This window comes from Benincasa hispida, chromosome 12 (genome assembly GCF_027475165.1).
Source record: "Benincasa hispida cultivar pf3 chromosome 12, pf3_genome.v1.1, whole genome shotgun sequence".
Lineage (NCBI taxonomy): Eukaryota > Viridiplantae > Streptophyta > Magnoliopsida > Cucurbitales > Cucurbitaceae > Benincasa > Benincasa hispida.
In genome coordinates, this window is record NC_143489.1 from 46,067,201 (window position 1) to 46,087,699 (window position 20,499).

Sequence of the window (20,499 nt, forward strand, 5' to 3'; positions counted from 1 at the left end):
GAATATTTACTCATACCTCTAACCATCGCCGCAATGCTCTCCTCCACTTCAACTGCTTCTTCAAAAAGATCTTTTCTATGTTTAGATCTGGCAAGCCTTTGCTAAAAAACTTTTTACTCATTCACCGCAACTTTGCGTTTAGCTTTTGAGAATGCGTTCGTTCAAAACACTTAAAAAATTTGCGATGACTTATTCAAATGCGGCGCTGAACCTGGTTACACTCTTCGTTTTGGCTTACCCCCACATGTGTCATGCGAGCATCCAACCTCGGTTGCATTCCATATTCAACTCAACTCTTGTCTTGCTTGATTTGGCTTGCGCCAGACAGAGGAGTTGCGCTTATGTGTTGATCCTTGAAATTTTACCTTCGTTTTGGCTTGCCCCCACGTGTGTCATGCGGACATCCAACTACAGGTAAGTACCTTTCACAACTTAACTCTTATCAACATGGGTTTCCCCATTGCACTGACAGTGGAGTTGTTATTCTCAAAATTCTTTTTATTTTTTTAAGGAAATGATCGCAATGTAATGAACGCAATTCTCCGAGACCGCTGCCACCCTCAAACTTAGAGGTTAGTAGCGCTCTCACCGCAAAGCTAAAAACAAAATCAACAAGAATGCGGTAACAAACGTTTGAGCGAAGGTTTGCACAAAATAAAACTTAAGAATTTAAAATTTTGAAGAAGCTATTAAAAGTAAGGAGTGCCTTGCGATGCTTAGTTAGCGGATGCGGTGAATTATACGTACCATCATAGAAACACCGCAAAGGCACACAATCAGACAAGGAGAATTTCAAAAGGATAATGCATAAAGGATAACAAGAAAGGACCTTAGATAACAAGAAAGAACCTTAGGCAGAACAACACATGCGATTATGCGTTGGAATTCACGTGATTGAAGCTATGCGTTGAAAGATGGAGGGAATTCTTCTGTTGCACTGCGCACCGAGGGGAATTATTTTTCGCACCTATAAGGAGTAAATGCACCACAACCAAGGAAGCAGCCACATATCCAAAACAACAATAAAAATAAAAATAAACTAAACTACGAAAGCAAGGTAAAGATAGAGTAGAAGATGTCCCTGGAAAAATTGGAGTGTTGTCGCTGCAAGGCGTCTCCCATGCAGAAGATTGCTCTCAACTGCTTAGGCCAAGAGCTTACCCTGACCCTTGGAACTTCTAGCAATTGTTGGGTGCATACTGCCGTCATGCACTTAAACTACCTTCAACTCATGCGACTGATTGCCCTTCTACCTTAGGGTCAATACTGGCTTTCGGCGCATCGCCTATACTTTAATATTGGTTGCAACTTGGTCGCACAAGCTGCAATACTCCCAAGATAAAAAGGTTGCCTATAGAGACACAAAACTCAACAAACAATTAGCTACCAAGTCCCCGACAACGGCGCCAAAAACTTGATGCGTTATTTTATGCAGTGAAATTAATGAAAGGAATTGCGGTGATGGAAATGCGTTGTGCAATAAGTTTTCTCAGCAGAATCCAAGTATAAATCCTATTGAGTGTCCTGGCAAGTCCAGGGTCGAACTCAGGGACTAAGGAAAACGGTATGCGGTGATAGTTCTTAAGATATCTTTGCAGTAACAAATAAATTAACGATTGGTTGGTTTGTTGTTTGAAGTGTAAAAAGTATGCGGCGGATTTGAGAAAAGATTGATTATGCGGTAGATACACTGAGTATGCAGAGGAATGGGTTGAGAAGGTCTTTAGCTAGCATTTCCCGGGAATGCGTTCAAACTATGTGATCATGCTACCCTCATATGACAGCAAGTCATTTTCCAATACAAATGCAGTACTCCTAGTTCTAGGACGCATGCGATGAATGCAATAATGTCCATAGAGCTTATTCCTAAGTCTGTACTTCTTGCCTATGCGATGATGTAAGATGCACAAAAAGACAAGGTGACCGACCGCATACAATCATAACCTATCTCTAGGATGCATGCGATGCGTTAATAGCAAACAGTGCTTATTCCTAAGCTTCTATCTCTTGATTATGCATTCTAATATGACTCTCCCAAGCCTAGATTCTAACTTGACTTTTCCAAGCCTAGATTCCTTAGACTACCCTCCCAAGTATCTCTAATGGACGAATAACGCATACATAATACAAGATAATCGCATAGAATGAAGATCCCCAGTTATGCTAGCTAAGTGCTTCTCAACCCATTCGACAGATTTAGCTACTCATGCATAATAAATAGAGAGTGAATAGATATAAAGAAGTAAATTCCATTTCTATAGATAAGTTCAAAGTATAAGATGACAATGGAAGATAAGGATAGAGAGCCTGGTAGCAATCCCTTGCTTCCCAAGGCTTTTACACTGCTACTCTATTCTATTGAAAAGATATTCCTGCTTCCGCAGGAGTTGACACTCTCTCTGATCTCGACGCTTCCGACACTCTTTCAAGTTCACCGAAATGATCTCTCGGCACAATCTTGCTTCTCTCGCTTCCGCCTTCTAAATAAAAGAAAATCTAAGAACAAGGCTACTTCTAACTATGGAGAAAATTATCTAACTGTCGAACTAGATGAACCCCTTCACTGAAGGTTGCCTTCGGTATTTTTAGAGCTTCGGGGTGAAAGGCTTCTTCTCTCTTATGATTGCACTGATGGGATGACATTAATTCTCTGTCTGATGCGCCGAATATTTGTCACCGAAAGTTGAGTGTACTTGTTATAGTAGTTCATTAGTGGCTTGTTAACTTAATTCGGAATTGACCGTCATCAGCTTTCTATCCCATCACGATTTATTATGCTTTTCACCCAGATGCGCCCACCAAGTTGCACCGGCTCGATTCGGCAATTCTTCTTGAGCAGATATTTACAAGCGCAAATCACCGCAAAGCCTTGCGGTAACGCTGCGCTCGACCGTTGATTTCTTGTGATCACATTTTCCGCCTTGCGTCATCGCATATTCTGTACAAAAATACATAAGTTAACTGTTTTCATTCGATGGATGCATGCGACCGCAATATTATGAACTTAATGCTTTTTGGATGCAATTATATATATTTTATCAATGCAAACCTTCATTGTTTTATAACTTAGCACTGTAATAACGTGCATTTCTGCTCATTATCAATTCTCACACCGAGAATACTAAGGTAGCCTTCTTGGTAGTGTCATACTCAACTCGACGCCGTCGAGGTTCTGTGGAGGCCATTCTTGTTGCTGGGGTGTTCGTGATCGAGGCGATCGCAGAGGACGAATGCACAATGTTCGTGCTATGTAGCGGTCGTGTTGTTCGAGCGTTCGAGGTTGCTGTGTTCGGGCATTCGTGATCAAGGGGCATGGAGACAAGTCTACAAATGTGTGTAGAGATTTCTTCTTGATCATTTGTAGTTTCATGTTGTAATTTCTGTATTGAATGCATAACCGTATGTTTGTGTTTATGACTATAATTGTAATGTTCATACATGATTGTAATTTGAAATGATCTTTTCCGCTGCTCATGGAAATCATCGTGATCGATTTCCTTCAGCATGGTCTAATTGAAGAAATGGGAATTAGATAGAAAGATTTAAATATTTTTTGTGACAACCTAAGTGCAATTCATTTAGCTAAAAGTAACCAAACATATGAAAGAACTAAACATGTGGATGTGAAGCTTCATTTCAGCGGAGACATTATTGAAAAGAAAATTAACAGCCTTCAGAAAGTTAAAATAGAGGAAATTGTAGCCGACTTTCTCACAAAAGTTATACACGTACAAAATTTGAGCAATGCTTGAAATTTCTCAATATTGCTGATTACTGAACCATCGTTAGAAGAGGTAGCAGCTGAGTTATTTGAACAAGGTGAGGATTTTGTAAAGAATGATCAAATTCCAACTGCCAGTAACCACTTGAAGCATTGAAGTTAAAAGCAAAATTGACTATTTGTAATCAATAGTAAAAAAGAAAACAAGAAATGGTTAAAGACTGTTATGGCAGTTAAAAAACTTATCTGGTGAAGAGTATTGGTAAAACATTCATTAGATTCAGAGACAGAGAGAAATCTGAGTTTAACCCAAACTTCCTTTAAACTGACATAAGTTTCATCCAAACTTCTCTAAATTTTGAACCAACTGTCATCTTACAAGCAAATAAGCGCATAAAAATAAATTCACTTTGCACTTTGCTTTGCTTTTATAAAGCATTACAAAAATATAAACATCCTCCACCATAATGCACTTTGCTTTTATAAAGCATTACAAGAATATAAACAGCTAAAGAAACACAAAAATAAGTTCAACTACATTGTATTATATTTAGTAATATAATAACAAGTGACAATAGAGAAATAATTTGTAGCTTAGACTCCACGACCATCAACTAACAATATATGAACATATTTAGAACGTAAAAGTCTGTTGATAATATTATATTGTATGTGCTTATAATTATAGGAGAACCATGATTATTTAGTACCAAGTATTTTATCCTTTATGAATTTCTTTCACCATCATTTCATAGGTACTCATCTTCATCTTCTTCCAACCCTGTCTCGTAATTCTCTTCTTCTTCCCATGAATCGTAATCTTCTTCTAGCCCTGTCTCGTAATCCTCTTCAGTTTCTGATCTGTAACCCATGTTGATTTTCGATGATGCACGCAGCCGCTTTCTTGCCTCCCCCACGATCTTCATGATTTCTTCCACACTTTGATGAGAGAAGGTTGGATTATCCTTCTTGTAGTAGATTGCTTGGGCTGGTTCTGTCAGTTCCCATTGCAAGTTCTTCAAAAACCAGGGGTGACTCATGATCTCTTTTATTGAAATTCTCTGTTGTTGTATTATGTCAAAAATGTAAGAATTATATTGAAGAGAAGCTGTATAACCCAACATCTTATTGAACAAGGTAAAAGTTGGAAATAAAGGAGGTGACTTCACTACGTTTTATAAACTAAAGTTTTTTCATACTATAGGCTTTTATTTTTTTTACTGTGGTATAAGATGAAAGTGAATATAATTTTATATGTTGGCATTAAATTTCAGTAGATTTGCATGTGGTAGGGTCTATCAAGAAGACCCTACACTACCATTTTACCATTTTAGAAGTTTCTATTCAGAATATCTGTTGGAATGCCTTGAATTTATTTGTTGGCGCTTCGAAACCTATTCAGAATTCGTATTTAATATATTTATTTATTTGTAGTTATTTACGATTATGACCTTAGGATTTAGAGTAGTGTGCTATATAAACTCTATAACCCTAGAGACGCCGTTTGATGTAATTTTCTGAAAACATTCTCCCTAATAATATTGTTCTTCCTCTGCCCGTGGACGTAGCTAACACACCGTTAGTAACAAATGGAGAGAAAAGGTATGTGGAAATACTTTCTTATTACTTTCACTTGTTGTATTTACATACTTCAAGTTCCTTTTATAGAAGAACTTGTTAGTTTGTTTGACTAACTAACAGCTGGAAAATACAAACAAACTCAAACAGAATCATAACTGTTGTAACAAATAAATTGTTATAACAGAATGTAATAAATAAATTATTGTAACTAATAAACAGAATGTAACTGTTTTACTGTTGATACTCCCCCTCAAGTGGGATGATGAATGTCAATGATGCCCAACTTGGATACTAGTTTAGACAAAACGGATGTAGGCAATGCTTTAGTGAACATGTCTGCGAGTTGTTGACTAGATTGGATAGGGAGAACCTTAAGGAACCCATCAGCTATCTTGTCCCAAACAAAATGACAATCAATTTCTATGTGTTTTGTCCTCTCATGAAACATTAGATTAGAGGCAATGGCAATAGCAGCTTGATTGTCACAGAATACAGTAGTGGGCATTAGGATCTTAACCTGAAGATCTTTGAGGAGTTGAGAGATCCACATTAATTCACTAGTAACTGAGGCTAGTGCCCTGTACTCCGCTTCTGCAGAAGATCTAGAAACGGTGGCTTGTTTCATTGATTTCCATGATATGATAGATGCCCCTAGGAATATGCAGAAACCAGTAATGGATCTTCTAGTATCAGGACATGATCCCCAATCAGCATCCACAAAGGCTTTTAAATGAAAGGAAGTGATAGGGCTGATTAAAATGCCTTGTCCAGGAGACCGTTTTAGGTACTTGAGTAAGTGATGAGCGGCATTTAAGTGAGCTTTAGTGGGGCTGTGGATGAATTGGCTTAGCCGATGAACAGCAAAGCATATGTCTGGCCGAGATATTTGAAGATATATAAGCCTGCCAATCAGTCTCCTATAACATGTGATGTCATCTGCCTTTAGAAGCTCTCCTTCATTCTTTGATAGTTTCAAATTGGGATCCATAGGAGTTATAGCTGGTTTAGCTTCAAGAAATCCAGTATCCTCAAGTATTTGGAGGCAATATTTTCTTTGAGAAATCATGATCCCTTGTTGAGATCTGGATAATTCTAATCCCAGAAAATATTTCGCGTTGCCTAAATCCTTGAGTTTGAAATATCCTTTGAGGACTTCTTTGACTGAGCTGATTATTTGAGGGGATGGTCCAGTTAGTAATATGTCATCTACATATACCAACAATGCTACAAAATCATGTCCATGTCCTCGGGCAAAAAGAGAATAATCAGACTTGGATTGATGAAAGCCATGTGAAGATAGAGCAGCTGTAAACTTGAGAAACCATTGTCTCGAGGCTTGTTTCAGCCTATACATAGATTTGTTAAGTTTGCAGGCTAGTTTCTCACCTTTCCGTGGTACTTGTGAGGTTTGATAACCCAATGGCAAAGACATGCACTTCTTCAAACAAATCACCATTTAGGAAGGCATTATTGATGTCCATTTGAGTGAGTGACCAATTGTAGGATGCAGCAAGGGCGAAGAAGACTTTAACAGTGACAATTTTGGCGACAGGTGAGAAGGTGTTTGAGAAATCTATTCCTTCTTGTTGATTGTAGCCTTTTGCTACAAGTCTCGCCTTATATCTGTCAATTGTTCCATCTTGTTTGTACTTGACTTTGTAAACCCATTTACTGCTTACGGTATGATGATTCTTTGGAAGAGAGACAATAGTCCATGTATTAGTTCATTCCATGGCTTCTATTTCCTCTGCCATAGCCTTCTTCCAAATCTGGTGGTTCGCGGCTTGGTGGTAATAGGTGGGTTCATAGATGGAAGTGACATTTAAGATGTATGTCCTATGGTTTTGGTTGTAAGTATTATATGAGAGGTATTTGTGAAGAGGAAAGGGTGATTTTCTATGGGATGTGAGGTTACAGTGAAAGCCTTTCAGGTAGGAGGGTGGGTAATGTGCTCTCGATGATCTTCTTGGGGCTGTGGGAATGGTTGTTTGGGTGGTATGATTGGTTGCTTCTGAGGTTTCAATATGAGGTTATGAATCATCAATACCGTGGTTATCCTCACATAAGCGTTCTAAGGTATTAACAACAAGATTTTCAGTAATACCTTTGTTTTCAAAGTGATCAAATAGTGGGCTTGGTATGACGAACTGATCAATAAAATCATGTGAAATGGGCTTGTTGTCTTCTTTGACAGACTAGAATGGGAACCTTTCTTCAAAGAATAAAACATCCCTGGAGATAAAAAATGTCATTTTAGTCATATCATATAGCTTATAGCCCTTTATACCTGATGGATATCCCATGAAGACACATGGTCTTGCTCTTGGATCGAATTTAGACCTGTTGACTGTTGGTATAGAAGCATAGGCAAGGCATCCGAATGTCTTTATGAAGCCATAGTCAATAGTTTTGTTAAACAGAACAGCATAGGGAGTGTTGTTGGATAGTAAAACCATAGGTGTTCTGTTGATTAAGCATACTGCAATGAGGACGCATTCTCCCCAAAAAGTGAGAGGAACATTGGACTGAAACATTAGGGCTTTTGCAACGTTGAGGAGGTGTTGATGTTTCCTTTCAACCACTGAATTATGTTGAGGAGTATATGCACAGGAGAACTGATGAGTAGTTCCTGTTTTGGCAAAAAATTCTCTGAAATTTAATTCAGAAGCATTATCAGAACGAAAACTTTTGATTTTCTTTAAGAATTGAGTCTCAACAAGTTTGAAGAAACTGGGAATGACTTGTAGAATGTCACTTTTATTTTCCAAGAGATGTATCCATGTGTACCTTGATTTATCATCAACAATGGTGGCAAAATAAGTGTGACCTGCATGTGTTCAGGTTTTAAAGGGACCCCATATATCATAGTACACAAGGTCGAAAATATTCTCAGCAACATTATTTAAGACAGGAAATGAAAGACGCTTCTGTTTAGCTAAAGGACAAATGTGACAGAATTGTTTACAATTTGAGAAATCAGAAATCTCTATAATCTTTGACAATTCTTTTATTCTACTAATAGAGGGGTGTCCCATACGATTATGCCAAGTAGTTGCAGAAGCTTTACACAAAAACACAGCATATTCAATAGGCCAGTCAGCAGATTCAATAGACAAGTCTTTATTCTTTTCATCATTTACTTTGAGTAAGTATAGGTCACTGATTAGTTCAGCCCTCCCAATCGTTCTCGAAACTGACTTGTCCTGAATGATACAATTGTTTTTAGTAAAGGATATAGAATATCTTCCATCCTTAAGTAAAGCACTCACTGATAGCAGGTTGTATTTGAAATCAGGAATGTATAGAACATCCTTCAATATCAACTGTTTTGCTATTAGAATGTCCTCTACATACTCAACCTTCAAACGAGCTTTAGTTGGTAGTATAACTGACATATTTTGAGTGCTGTGTAGTTCTTTAAACATAGATTTATCATGGCATATATGAGAAGAGGCTCCAGAATCAATGATCCAACAAGAATCGATGAGTGAAGTAGAAAGACGTGTACCTGCTATGTGGGTAGTATCTGTCTTAGGGATCTCATCAATTTGTTGAGTATTCAAGTGTGTTTGCAGCATGTTCAAGAGCTGTGAGTATTGTTCATTATTCAGGCTGGCAAAGAAGGCAGACTGATTGCTCTTAGGAGCTTCTAATGGCTTTTCATTACTAGTTTGCATAGAGTTCTGCGGCCTTTGTTGATGGACTGAATTGTTATTTGCTAGTCTATGCCCTGGTAGATAACCATGTAGTCTATAACATTTGTCAGAAATATGACCTCTATATCCACAGTTAGTGCATACTGGCTGAGTATCTTTCTTCTTAGATTTCTCAGATGTAAACCTTTTCTTAGCATTAGCCATTAGAGTTATACTTTCAATTGTAGGTGTGGATCCAATGGATCTTTGCCTTTCTTCTTGGATGATAAGGGAGAATACCTTATTTATTGTTGGCAAAGGGTCGATCAATAGAATTTGTGCTCTGATTTGTGCATATGACTCGTTTAAGCCCATAAGGAATGTCATTACAAATTCTGCATTCAAGAATTCTATCATCTTCTTTGACCCTTGACAAGTACATTCATCCGTTGGTCTGTATTCAACAAGTTCTTGCCATATCGTAGTGATTTTTGTGTAATATACTTTCACTGAAAGGTTTCCTTGAGTAGTAGTTACAAGATCCTTTCTCAATTGGTATATATGTGGCCCATTGGACTGACAGTACCTTTCTTTTAATTCATCCCATATCTCTTTGACGCTTCCCCTGTAAACTAAGCTGGCAGCAATTTCTTTTGAGACTGAGTTGATAATCCATGAGGTTATCACATCATTATTACATCTCCATGCTGATTGTAAGCTTCCTTCTGATATTTTTCAATCGTTCCAGTAATAAAACCAATCTGGTTCTTCCCTGATAATGCAAGTCTCATTGCTCTGCTCCATGAAGAGTAGTTGCTTGATCCTGCAAGTGGTGTAGATACCAGATTGGTGGTTGGGATGATTGAATGATGAAGGATGAAGGGATTCATTTGGGCGTCGAGTTCCGAAGAGTTGCCGGACGTTGAACTCTCTGATGTCGTCATGATAGGACTGCACGAGGATAATGACGTTCGGGTGGGTTTTTAATTTTCTCTCTTGCGGAAATGCTCTAATACCATAACAAATGGAGAGAAAAGGTATGTGGAAATACTTTCTTATTACTTTCACTTATTGTATTTACATACTTCAAGTTCTTTTTATAGAAGAACTTGTTAGTTTGCTTAACTAACTAACAGCTGGAAAATACAAACAAACTCAAACAAAATCATAACTGTTGTAACAAATAAATTGTTATAACAGAATGTAACAAATAAATTGTTGTAACTAATAAACAGAATGTAACTGTTTTACGGTTGATAGTTAGTGAACCACCTATATCTGTGTATCGATCTTCTCTTCTCTACGTTCCTTTTTGTGTTCTTTAATTGTCAATTTCGTGACAATATCAAACAAACCGAAGAAAACAAATTGTATATGAAATAAGAAAAAGCATATTAGTTTGACACAGAAAAATACCTTAGAGGGATTTGGGACAAACATGCAAGAGAGTAAGTGTTGACAATCTCGAGATATGCGAACATGGTCTGGTATTTTGTAGCGTCCAGACATTTTTCGCTGCAAAAGAACAAAATATAGTAAGAAAAATTATAACTTTATTGAAATTAGTATACAACAGGAGAACTAATAGACCTTAATAGTTTTCTGGACGTTTTTAGTATTATTTTCATCTTCAAAAGGATATGCAGCGACCAACATAACATAGAGAGTAACTCCACAAGACCATACATCTGCCATCTACAACACAATGGAAAAGAAGACTATAAACCATTTCAGAGTTTGAATTAAGAGAACCTATGTTTGAATTGTTTTTAGAGTGCATGACCACCTTTCCATCATAATGTCCGTGAGATATAACCTCTGGTGCTGCGTATGTTGCAGAACCAACATTTGTCTTTGGTTTTGAATGCTACTCACGACAAATGCACAATAGAAAAGCACAAGTATAAGAACATATTCATTTCAAATAAGCAAATTAATAAAATTCTCTTATTCAAAGACCTTGGAGAAGCCAATATTACTGTGCTTGAATTGCGGGGTTGGGCTTCCATCTAAAACGATATTGTCTAGCATCAAATCTCTATGACATATTTGCTGCATAAAACATTGTGTCAAACAAAATATGGTATAACGTTTTTAGACAAGAAGACATATAAGGCTTAGTATGTTGCAGAACAAACATTCATTTTTGGCTTTGAATACAATAAGGATGGTTAGTCATAACAAACTTAAAATAGAAGAGTATAAGAACACGTTTATTTGAAATGAGCAAATCGATAAAATTCTCATATATTTAAAGACCTTCGAGTAGCCAAAATCACATATCTTCAAGCGCGGGGATTTCTTTCCATCTAAAAGGATATTGTCTAGCTTCAAATCTCTATGACATATTTGCTGCATAAAGCATACTTTTTGTCAAAAAAAGAAAAAAAAAAGTGATATAACAACTTTAAACAACAAACTATATGAGGCGTAGTAGTATATATGTTTTTTAATCCTACCATTGAATGAATATAATTGACTCCAGAAATCAGTTGCTGGAAGAAATACCTTGCCTGTAACAAATAAGATCAAAAGGGTACTTAAACAATCTCACAAACCTACCAAATCTTCTCTTTGGGTGTTAGGCCCACCAATAATTCTTAACAATGCTTTGACACCCAAATTTAATTTTTTTTTTTTTTTTTTTTTAATTTGTGTTTGTTTTCTCTTAATTTTTTACCACAATTTTCATATTTTTCAAATAAAAGAATTGAAAATTTTCTAAGTGTTGGAACCCTGTTGTTGAACTTAGGAGTGAAGTATGCATTGGACTACAAGAGAAGGAGAAAAGTTTCATCAAGTTTCAGGAGGAAAAGGTTGGAATGAACAAGTTGGAAGCATAGTAGGTTGAAGTCGGAATTTTGGCTAAGTGACCAAACTATGCTTTGAACCTAGAAAAGCTTATAGGAGAAGGGCATTCATTGAACTAAAAGAAAATGAGGAGTAAGCGTAGTTGAGAAGGTTCAACTCACCATCCTAAAGTTGGAAGCGTAGTTGAGAAAATTGAACTCATCATCCCAAGATTGGAAGCGTAGTTGAAGTGAGTAAAGCTCAAACCTTGTAGACGAAGGAAATACTTATCAAGGGAACTTATGTTACTTCTTGGAAGCATTGGACACGAGTTTTGGTCAAGGAAAAGACCACTCGACACATTGTTGGACCAATCTGGATGGCTAAGGTTAAGTTGGATGCACAGGTCATTATTTTGGACTGCATGGTGGATGACTTTGGGAACATGACCTCAAGAGACGTGTGTTGGATACATAGATGAAGATGCATAGGACATAGGGTTGGATGCATAATTAGTGTTTTGGATGCATAGTAGGAGATTTTGGGCGCACGGTTGACTAGGATGAATAATTTGGTCAAGTGTTGGACAACACATAAATAAATTGAACTCATCAAGCTGAGTAAATCCTTAGGGGAACTAAGGTGAACTCATGGAAGGGTATTTTGGATGCCTAGAAGATTATTTAGACATTATCTTGGGCACATGAGAAGCATAAAAAAAGTATGAAACAACTACTTTTAGAAGAGATGCATGAAGCAACCCTATGAAGACTTTTTGGAAGCATGCTTTGAGAAAAATGAAAGCATTTGGCGCATACTAGGAGAAGGATGGGAGGTTGGACGCATGCTTTGAGGTGTGACACTAGATATTAATACTAAACAAGAGAATGGAAGGTCATCTTGGATGCTCACCTCAAGGAGTTAGCTTGCTATACCTTGGACGCATAGAAGACATCTTGGAAGCATAGGAGAACTATGTTTGGACACATACTTGGAAAGTAAGAAGGGTGAGTGAGCATGAACACTTGGGAAAATAATTAAGGGGAGAACCATGCTATGAGAAGGAGACCAAAAACCAATGGAAGGAAAAAAGGAGAATAAGTTGGGCGCATGGTGTGGTCCATGTATCCAACACAAGTATGTTGGATGTCTGGTGAAGGTGAAGCCAGAAGGTTGGAGTTGGAAGTAGGAGGTGGCGAAAGGAGAAGAAAAGTTGGTTGAGTATAGGAGAAGGTGGCGAACAATGAGGTGAAGAAAGACTAGAAGCCGACAGTTTGATGCATGCAATTGAGGTGGCTAACTCTGAGGTGAGAATGCTTTAGGAGTTGATACTTAGACAAAATTTTAGTAGGAGGTGTCAAACAAAGAGGTGAGCTAGGGGTGACAAGGATGCTTGGTAAAAGCCTATAAATACCAAGAGGGAGAACCCATTTACTATTGATTAACGAAAGCCTAGTTTTACATCCGTTATTTAGGTATTATAAGATTATTTTTAGCCCTAATCTTGGATTCTAAGCCAAATTTAGATAAATTCAGGACAAGTTGGAGCTTAGAGAAAATCGAGGATCTAAGAAGAAAATATGAAGTTGGGAAGGCTTGGAAAAACAGAAATCCTTTTCGATTAACTATCAGCGACCCTTTCTAAGAAAAAATCTTATTTTAGTAATGTTTTAAAAATATTTGATGAAAAAAATCATGTTTATGAACTATTAAAGGTTGTTCTCAAGTTTATATTGATAAATATGTTTTTATCATCATGCTTTGAGTTATGGATTTAAATACAAACTTTTGTTTGTTTTTTCATGCGATATTCTGAAAAATGATGGTTTGAGAAAGAGGTTTTCAAACCTTTTGATCTAGCACTAGGACAGAGTTCTGCATGCACATAAGGCAACTGATATGCATTGAGTTGGTTTCGCATTAGCAAAGACTGAATATGTTGAGTTGGTTCCAATTCAGTGCTGGGTGTGTTGAGTTGATCCACCCCTAGAGAGGTTGGGGTACAGGTTTGATGATTGTTTTATCATGTGCGATCATGTGTTTAATTAAGTTCATGCAATGCTTTATTGAAAAGGTTTAAACATGCATTAAAAGGTATTTCTCTATTTCATGCGTTCGAAAAGAGTTTCTTAGTTAAATTTAAAGCATGCATTGTTATAGGTTTTCAAGATGTTTTGAACGTAAAAGGTTGTTCATAAAATGCCAACACTGGGCTTCTCAACTTTTGTTATAGCTTTTCAAGATGTTTTGAATATACCTTTTGTCATTCTTTTTTACCATCAAATAATATGCTATTGTTGATAGTTTCTGACAATGATAATATACTATTAATGATAACTTCTAGGTATCCCACTTACACTTTAGTCAAGATTCAACTTTATTAATTAACTTCACACTAAGATGGCTATCAATGATAGACTTTTATAAGTGGCTTTTAACTTTGAGAGATTAACACTCAAAACTATCAGTGGTTATTATCGAGAAACTACTATCATGATTATTAGTGACAGACTTTTATCACTAATAAACTTTTTTCACTGATATCTACCTAAGTTCGACATCACTAATATATGAATATGATTGATATCTATCCAAGTTTTATCATTGATATCACTGATACACTGATATTATGGATATCTGCCTAAATTATATCAATGATTCACGTAGTTTGTCGTGATAGGAACCCTATCACCGATAGACTAAGTCTATTACTGATATCACAAGCCATCAATGATAGAAATTCATTCTTGTTCAATTTCATATTTTTAGAGTCCTACAAAAGAAAGGGCCTGTTTGTAACGTTCCCATGTCTCATTTCGTTTCTAAAAAAGACCTCAAATTTAAAATTTTGAGAAAAATAGTTCATTTCAATTCTTTAGTTCGAAACCTAGTTTTCTCAATTCTTTTTTTGATTAATTAAATTTTAATTAAAAAGTAAAAGTAAGCAATGAAAAAATTAACAATGAAAAAAAATAAAGATAAAAAGGAAAATTTTTATAAATAGAAAAACCCAAAAATATTTACACTTTATAGAAAAAAGTTTCAAAAGTGCTTTGCTCTTTTGAAACTTTTTACTATAAAGTGTAAATATTTGTAAATATTTTTTTATATTTAAAAAGACTCGATAAAAATTCAAAATGAACCATTAAATAAAGAAAGAAAAAAAATTAAAAAGTAAAAGTAAGCCATGAAAGAAAACAAAAAAAAAAAAAAATTGAACCCAAATGTAAAATAAAAAATAATGGAGAACACACGGTAGGGGAGGAGAAGAAATAGGGAAAAAAAAAAGAAAAAAAAAACAATAGAGAACATGGCAGGGAAAGGAGAAGAAAAAGGGGGGAAAAGGAAGAAAAGGAAGTGGAATAGAGAAAGGCAAATTTGAAAATTGAAAAAAAGTTAAAAGTGTTTGGTAAACATTTACTATATATGTAATTATTTTTAATCTGTACTATATTGGCAAATACTTTTTCTTATTTTGCTTTTTATTATAATTTTTCTACAATTTTTATACTTTTCAACGAGGATTTAATTTTTACGGTTAAAATTTTAAGGATGTAATTGTTACTACACTCATAAATTAAGAGTGGTTTTCGTAATTTACCTTAAAGTTAAGAGTAAAATATATAATAGATAAATAAAGGTAAATAAGATATTAGTGATGAAACTACTCAATTAGGGGTGTTCAAAAAACCCGATGACATCAATCCAACCCAACCTGTGTGGTTTAGGTTGGGTTATCAACTCATCTGGGTTTGATTGGGTTCAAATAAATGAAAATTTTATGGGTTGAGTTGGTTCATGGGTTCACCTAATATAACCCAAATTAACTCCCAACTCGAACTAACCCGAGTTTATTATTAACTTTAAAATATATATATTTTTTATTACATATAACACATTATTTATATATATTGATTTTAATTTTATTTAATTCAAATATTTTTTTAATAATTTATTCTTCAACAACTCTTAAAAGTAGTTTCTTTATACTTTAGAAAACAAATTTTCACTATGTAAATTGAAATTGAGTTGTTAATTTTAATTCAATATATGAAAATAATTAAATAAGATTTTTATATATTTATGTTGTGCTTCTTTTTAGAATTTTTTTTTAAACAAATGATATGATTAACCCGAACCCACTCAACCCAAATATTTGGGTTGGGTTCATTTTTTAATAAAGGTTATTTAGGTTGAAGAAATGTACAACCCGAATAATTGAGTTGGATCTAAAAAGTCAACTGATGTCTAAAATTGCATTCTACGTTTAGTTTTTGTTCAATTTTATACCAAACTTCTACTTTAGTTGGAATGAATGATACGGATGAATCAAATTGGGCTAATAGGTTTAATTACCAAATGAGGGGCGTAATAATAGGGGACTAATAATTATTTTGAACATAGAAGCATAACTCAACTGACATAATATCTACGAAGTTCAATGTGTACGCTGAAAGTGTTGAAACCTTATGGGTAAGGAAACTCCTAAGAATAAAGCTAGCAATTCATAGTATACGACAAAGAGAGAGAGTAGATAGATAATGGACCTCATCTTCTCCAAAACGACCCCAACTGCAAACTCTTTCGAAAAGTTCTCCCCCAGAAGCATATTCCATCACCAAAGCCAAATGGGTTGGGGTTAAAATAACCTGCAAATTTTACATAATCTTCAACTTCAAAATCCATCTTTGGTTTTCTCGGTTTCTTCATCTAAAATTTGATGCATTTTTAAGTAACAGCACCATCAGTTTTGAAGGTAAAAGGAAACTTGCCTCTTTGAAACGAACAATATTTGGATGGCGAAGCGAACGATGGTTTATAATCTCTCTTTCTACATTCTCATCGATCTGTAAATACCAATCAATATGAGAAAGAAAGTTGAATCCAAAGGCAAAAGAAGAAAGAATTAATTGAATGGAGAAACAGAATGAACCGTAGGACCACGTTCTATGAACTTCACGGCGACAAGCTCTTTGGTTTGTTTATGCTTACAAAGCTTAGCAACACCGAAACTTCCAGCACCCAAATCCTTAAGAACTTCGTACTTCTCCATTTCAACTAAAATCAATAGCAATGGAGAATTCGAAACTCTTAACAGGGTTTGGGGATCTGATCTGAAGTCAACAAACTAATCTCTTCTTTCCTTTTTAATATAATTTGGGAAGCGTTTTTGCGTTGGGATTTTTTTATTATTTTTTTTAAAAAAGCCTTTTTTTTACAGATTTTTTTAAAAAGCCTATTTAGGGATTTTATAATAGATTTGAGAAAACATTATATATATATATATATATATATATATATATATATAATTGTATTTGTATTTAAAAAATTGACAAAATGGCCTATTTGGAGTTTGATTTTGTATTTTTGACATATTTTTTAAAAACAAGTTTTTTTTTACCCTTGATGATGAAAATGATGTAAGCATAGAAAATATTACTCTTATGCTCTTTATTAAATTCTCACTTTTAATTTCAACAACCAGCCTACCAAATTAATTCACAAAAAATGATCACATAGTGTTATTATTAGTTCATTTTCATCATCAAGAACTCATAAATTTTGTAATATTTACAATTATTTAGAAATATTGTTACGCACTTTTAAGGCTTGAAGCATTGTTTTGTTATTAGGTTATTTTCAAATATAAAAAATGAGTCAATTTATTTATAAATATAATATAATTTTATCATTGTCTTGTCTGTTGAATATACAGTAATAGACAATGACATTTTATTATATTTAAAAATATTTCCATGAATTTTATAATTTAAAATCATTGACACGTTTTTTAAGAAAATTAATATTATAATAAATAAATATCTTATTTGTGTTTGGATCTGTAAAAACGCCGTTTGATGAGGATAGACGATGCGACTTACCTTTGATTATATATATACATATATATATATAATTTTTTGTCTTTATTTTTCGGGTTCATCTATGTATCATTGTTTGCATTTGAATTGAAAATGTTTTTTTCTTTTTTTCTTTTTTTAATGTTTTCCGAAAACGCCAGCCCCAAAAGTTTCCATTCACAAAGGAATCCGCGGGGTTGTTGGGTCAACTCATGGGACGACTTTTCAGTCCACTCAAAATTTATGAAAAAAAAAAAATGGTGACTTTAGCGTTGCTTTCCTTCACAATTTAGATCGGCCCTATTTTTTTTTTTCCTTTTTCTTAAAAAAACCATTTTTGGATTTTATAATCCGTAATTTCTGAAAAGGTTTTTTTTTTTTTTGGCAATATTGAAAATTAATTTCTTATTTCATTGAATCAACCAGTGGAGGTAGCCTCCTTTTATACAAAGAGTAATAACCCCAATAGGGGTTTTCACTATTTACACAAAGAATTAAATAATAGAAAAAATAAATAATGTAATCCACATGCACATTTCTGATGGAGGCATGACCAATGGTTTCACGTGGGTTTAAAATGGTTTGTTGAGGAATATTCTTCCTCGGATGTTTCATCCTCAAATTGAACTTTAGTTTTATGCCTTACATGACTACCAACAATCTTCCAATGTCCAACATTTGAAGTCTCTCCCACGTGGAGATTAGGTTGGATACCACTTTTAAGGTTAATAATTAAATATATAAAAATATTTTAAAAGAATTGTAATATAGCAAAATTTATCATGGATAGATTCTATTTGCTAATACTTTATATTGTGCTATATTGGTTAATATTTTGGGTATGATTCTTATATAATTTGCAACTACCTCTAATATTGTTAATTTTTAAATCCAAAATTATATTTAAAAAAAGATAAAAAAACTATTGAAATATAATATTTCATGGTATAAATTCAATTTATTTTATAAAAATAAAGAAGATATATTATGTAATGTTTTATAAATTTAAATAGATCAAATATAGCACACACATTGGGTTCCAAATATCTTTAAAGTGAAAAGTTCATATTATGACCTAAAATGTAAGAAAGTCTTCGATAAAAGCAAAAAAATATATACACCCCAAAAATTTGATGTTTGAGCCTTCTTCTTTCTCTTGTTGGCACACATTCTCGTCGTCCTTCGATTTATCTTCTTCTTCAAACAAAGGTATTTGGACCAAAAAAAAAAAATCATACAAGGATTTCTAACCAGTTGAGCTGAGGGTGGTTGAGAAAAATATGAACTCGTTTTTCCTTAATTGAAAAGGACCAGGTTAGTTAATAGCACCTAAAATGTGTCATCTTACTAAATTTAACTCAGGGTCATTGTGCAATTCAATGTATTCAATCTATGATTTTGTAGATATTGAGCATAAGAGAGGTAGATTTGAGCGTTAGGATTGTAGGGTGTTTATTATTGGAGTATGGTTGACTTATTTATGATAGACAAAACTTGAATAACATGTTTATGTAGCATGTTCCGTATCGTGCTAATTCTTCTTTGAGATTCATTCCAATGTTGATATGTGTAATGCATATTTGCTAGAGTATTTTTTTTGTCCTTTGCGACATGTCGTGATATTATCTGTGATATTGTTATGTGACAGACAAAAAAATCTATAGAATATTTTTTTTTCCTTAACCGTCAGAAGAATTTTCTAGATTTCGTGATTTATTGTATTTTTCCTTATATAAATTAACAACATGCACAAGAATCACGAACAAGACCCGACTAATACGTCTTCTATTGATATCTTCTTTGAAACAAGGAAGCTTGTAAGAACTTTCTGTGTTTTTTCCTTTTTAGGGGAAAGGAAAAAAATTCGCAAGGAATTTTTCTCTATTCTAATTTTGAGTGAATACTAGAGAGATTAGAGAGGGCGGTTTTTCCTCCTATGATCCCCTTTTTATATCCAAGGGTGAACATCACAGGTAATATTTACGTATGAGGAATAAACTCTCCTCACTCCTACTCCATTCCACTCTATCTGCAGGAGAGTAAATTAATTAAATTAATTATTAACTAAATCTAAATTTAGTCAATATATTTATTAAATATCTTATGTATATTTGAATAATATTTTAAAACACATATCACTTATAGGATTAATATTAATTTTAACCTATAGTTTCAATATGAATTTAATTAATACTAATTAATATTTGAATCTAATTCAAATTATCTTTCTATTATAATGTATCCACATATATTAAGTTAATTGTATCATATATAATAAATTCCCATAAACTATAATTTGAATATTTCAAAATTTTCAACACTTAAATTATTGTTTGTATTTGTGAGCTAGTAGAGGGATATAATGGACCTAAAGTAATTGAATGAATGGAATTCCAAGTGGAAGTATGTGAACATGCATGCCAATATAATTCAATTTGAAAAATTCGAAAAAACAGAGAAATTATAGAAGAACGGAATAAACATTTATAAATTATAGCATGCTTTTAGGGAGAATATGATGAGAAGAACTAAGCCTTGAAGACTTTTCTTCTCGTAATTCCTCTCCTTGAAATAGAATACCACAAATGCAAGATCTCTCTCAAATTGAAGAACACCTCGCATGAACAAACAAGTCACAAACAGGGAACACTACCACTTGGATTCCTTGTTATTTTGAGGACAAAATCAAGGATGTGTGCGCTTCTTCATTTGGTAGGGAGATGTTTGTGGGAGAGAGGTTTGGGGAAGAAGACCAAATACACAAAGAGAACTCTTCTCTTTCTTGTTTGTGATCTATGTGTTGGAAAAATATTAATAAAAAATAAATTTTTCTCTTTTTCTTTTATGTGAGAGTGAGTTGGTTGGAGAGGGAGTTATAACTCTCCTTCTCCAGCTCAACTCTCAATGGGAGTTA

General features: G+C 34.3%; 2 protein-coding genes across 3 annotated transcripts; both read right to left on the reverse strand.

The window, feature by feature from the left end:
• Nucleotides 1–4,246: 4,246 nt before the first annotated feature.
• On the reverse strand, nucleotides 4,247–16,942 carry LOC120092725 (serine/threonine-protein kinase SRK2B-like). 2 transcript variants are annotated; one of them, XM_039050881.2, is made up of 10 exons: nucleotides 16,661–16,942; nucleotides 16,500–16,574; nucleotides 16,275–16,376; nucleotides 11,397–11,450; nucleotides 11,197–11,289; nucleotides 10,897–10,989; nucleotides 10,724–10,804; nucleotides 10,528–10,632; nucleotides 10,354–10,452; nucleotides 4,247–4,782 (listed from the first exon to the last, which is right to left on the reverse strand). In XM_039050881.2, exons 1-10 carry the CDS (start codon nucleotides 16,778–16,780, stop codon nucleotides 4,471–4,473), a joined length of 1,134 nt encoding a protein of 377 aa, XP_038906809.1. In that variant the 5' UTR covers nucleotides 16,781–16,942; the 3' UTR covers nucleotides 4,247–4,470. The 2 variants fall into 2 exon arrangements, with proteins under 2 accessions (XP_038906809.1, XP_038906810.1); XM_039050882.2 differs by lacking the exon at nucleotides 11,397–11,450.
• On the reverse strand, nucleotides 7,995–9,655 carry LOC150032021 (uncharacterized). The gene has a single exon (XM_090308068.1). The coding sequence runs from the start codon at nucleotides 9,352–9,354 to the stop codon at nucleotides 8,140–8,142; it is 1,215 nt and encodes a 404-aa protein (XP_090164194.1). The 5' UTR covers nucleotides 9,355–9,655; the 3' UTR covers nucleotides 7,995–8,139.
• Nucleotides 16,943–20,499: the final 3,557 nt, after the last annotated feature.

Bases quoted from the DNA above. Each gene is read 5' to 3' on its own strand.
- LOC120092725 (XM_039050881.2), bottom strand. From the start codon at position 16,780: ATGGAGAAGTACGAAGTTCTTAAGGATTTGGGTGCTGGAAGTTTCGGT. The intron at 11,290-11,396 runs GTAGGATTAAAA...TGCTTTATGCAG, and splicing joins TCAATTATATTCATTCAATG to CAAATATGTCATAGAGATTT. The intron at 10,633-10,723 runs GTGGTCATGCAC...ATTGTGTTGTAG, and splicing joins ACGGACATTATGATGGAAAG to ATGGCAGATGTATGGTCTTG.
- LOC150032021 (XM_090308068.1), bottom strand. From the start codon at position 9,354: ATGATAGAATTCTTGAATGCAGAATTTGTAATGACATTCCTTATGGGC.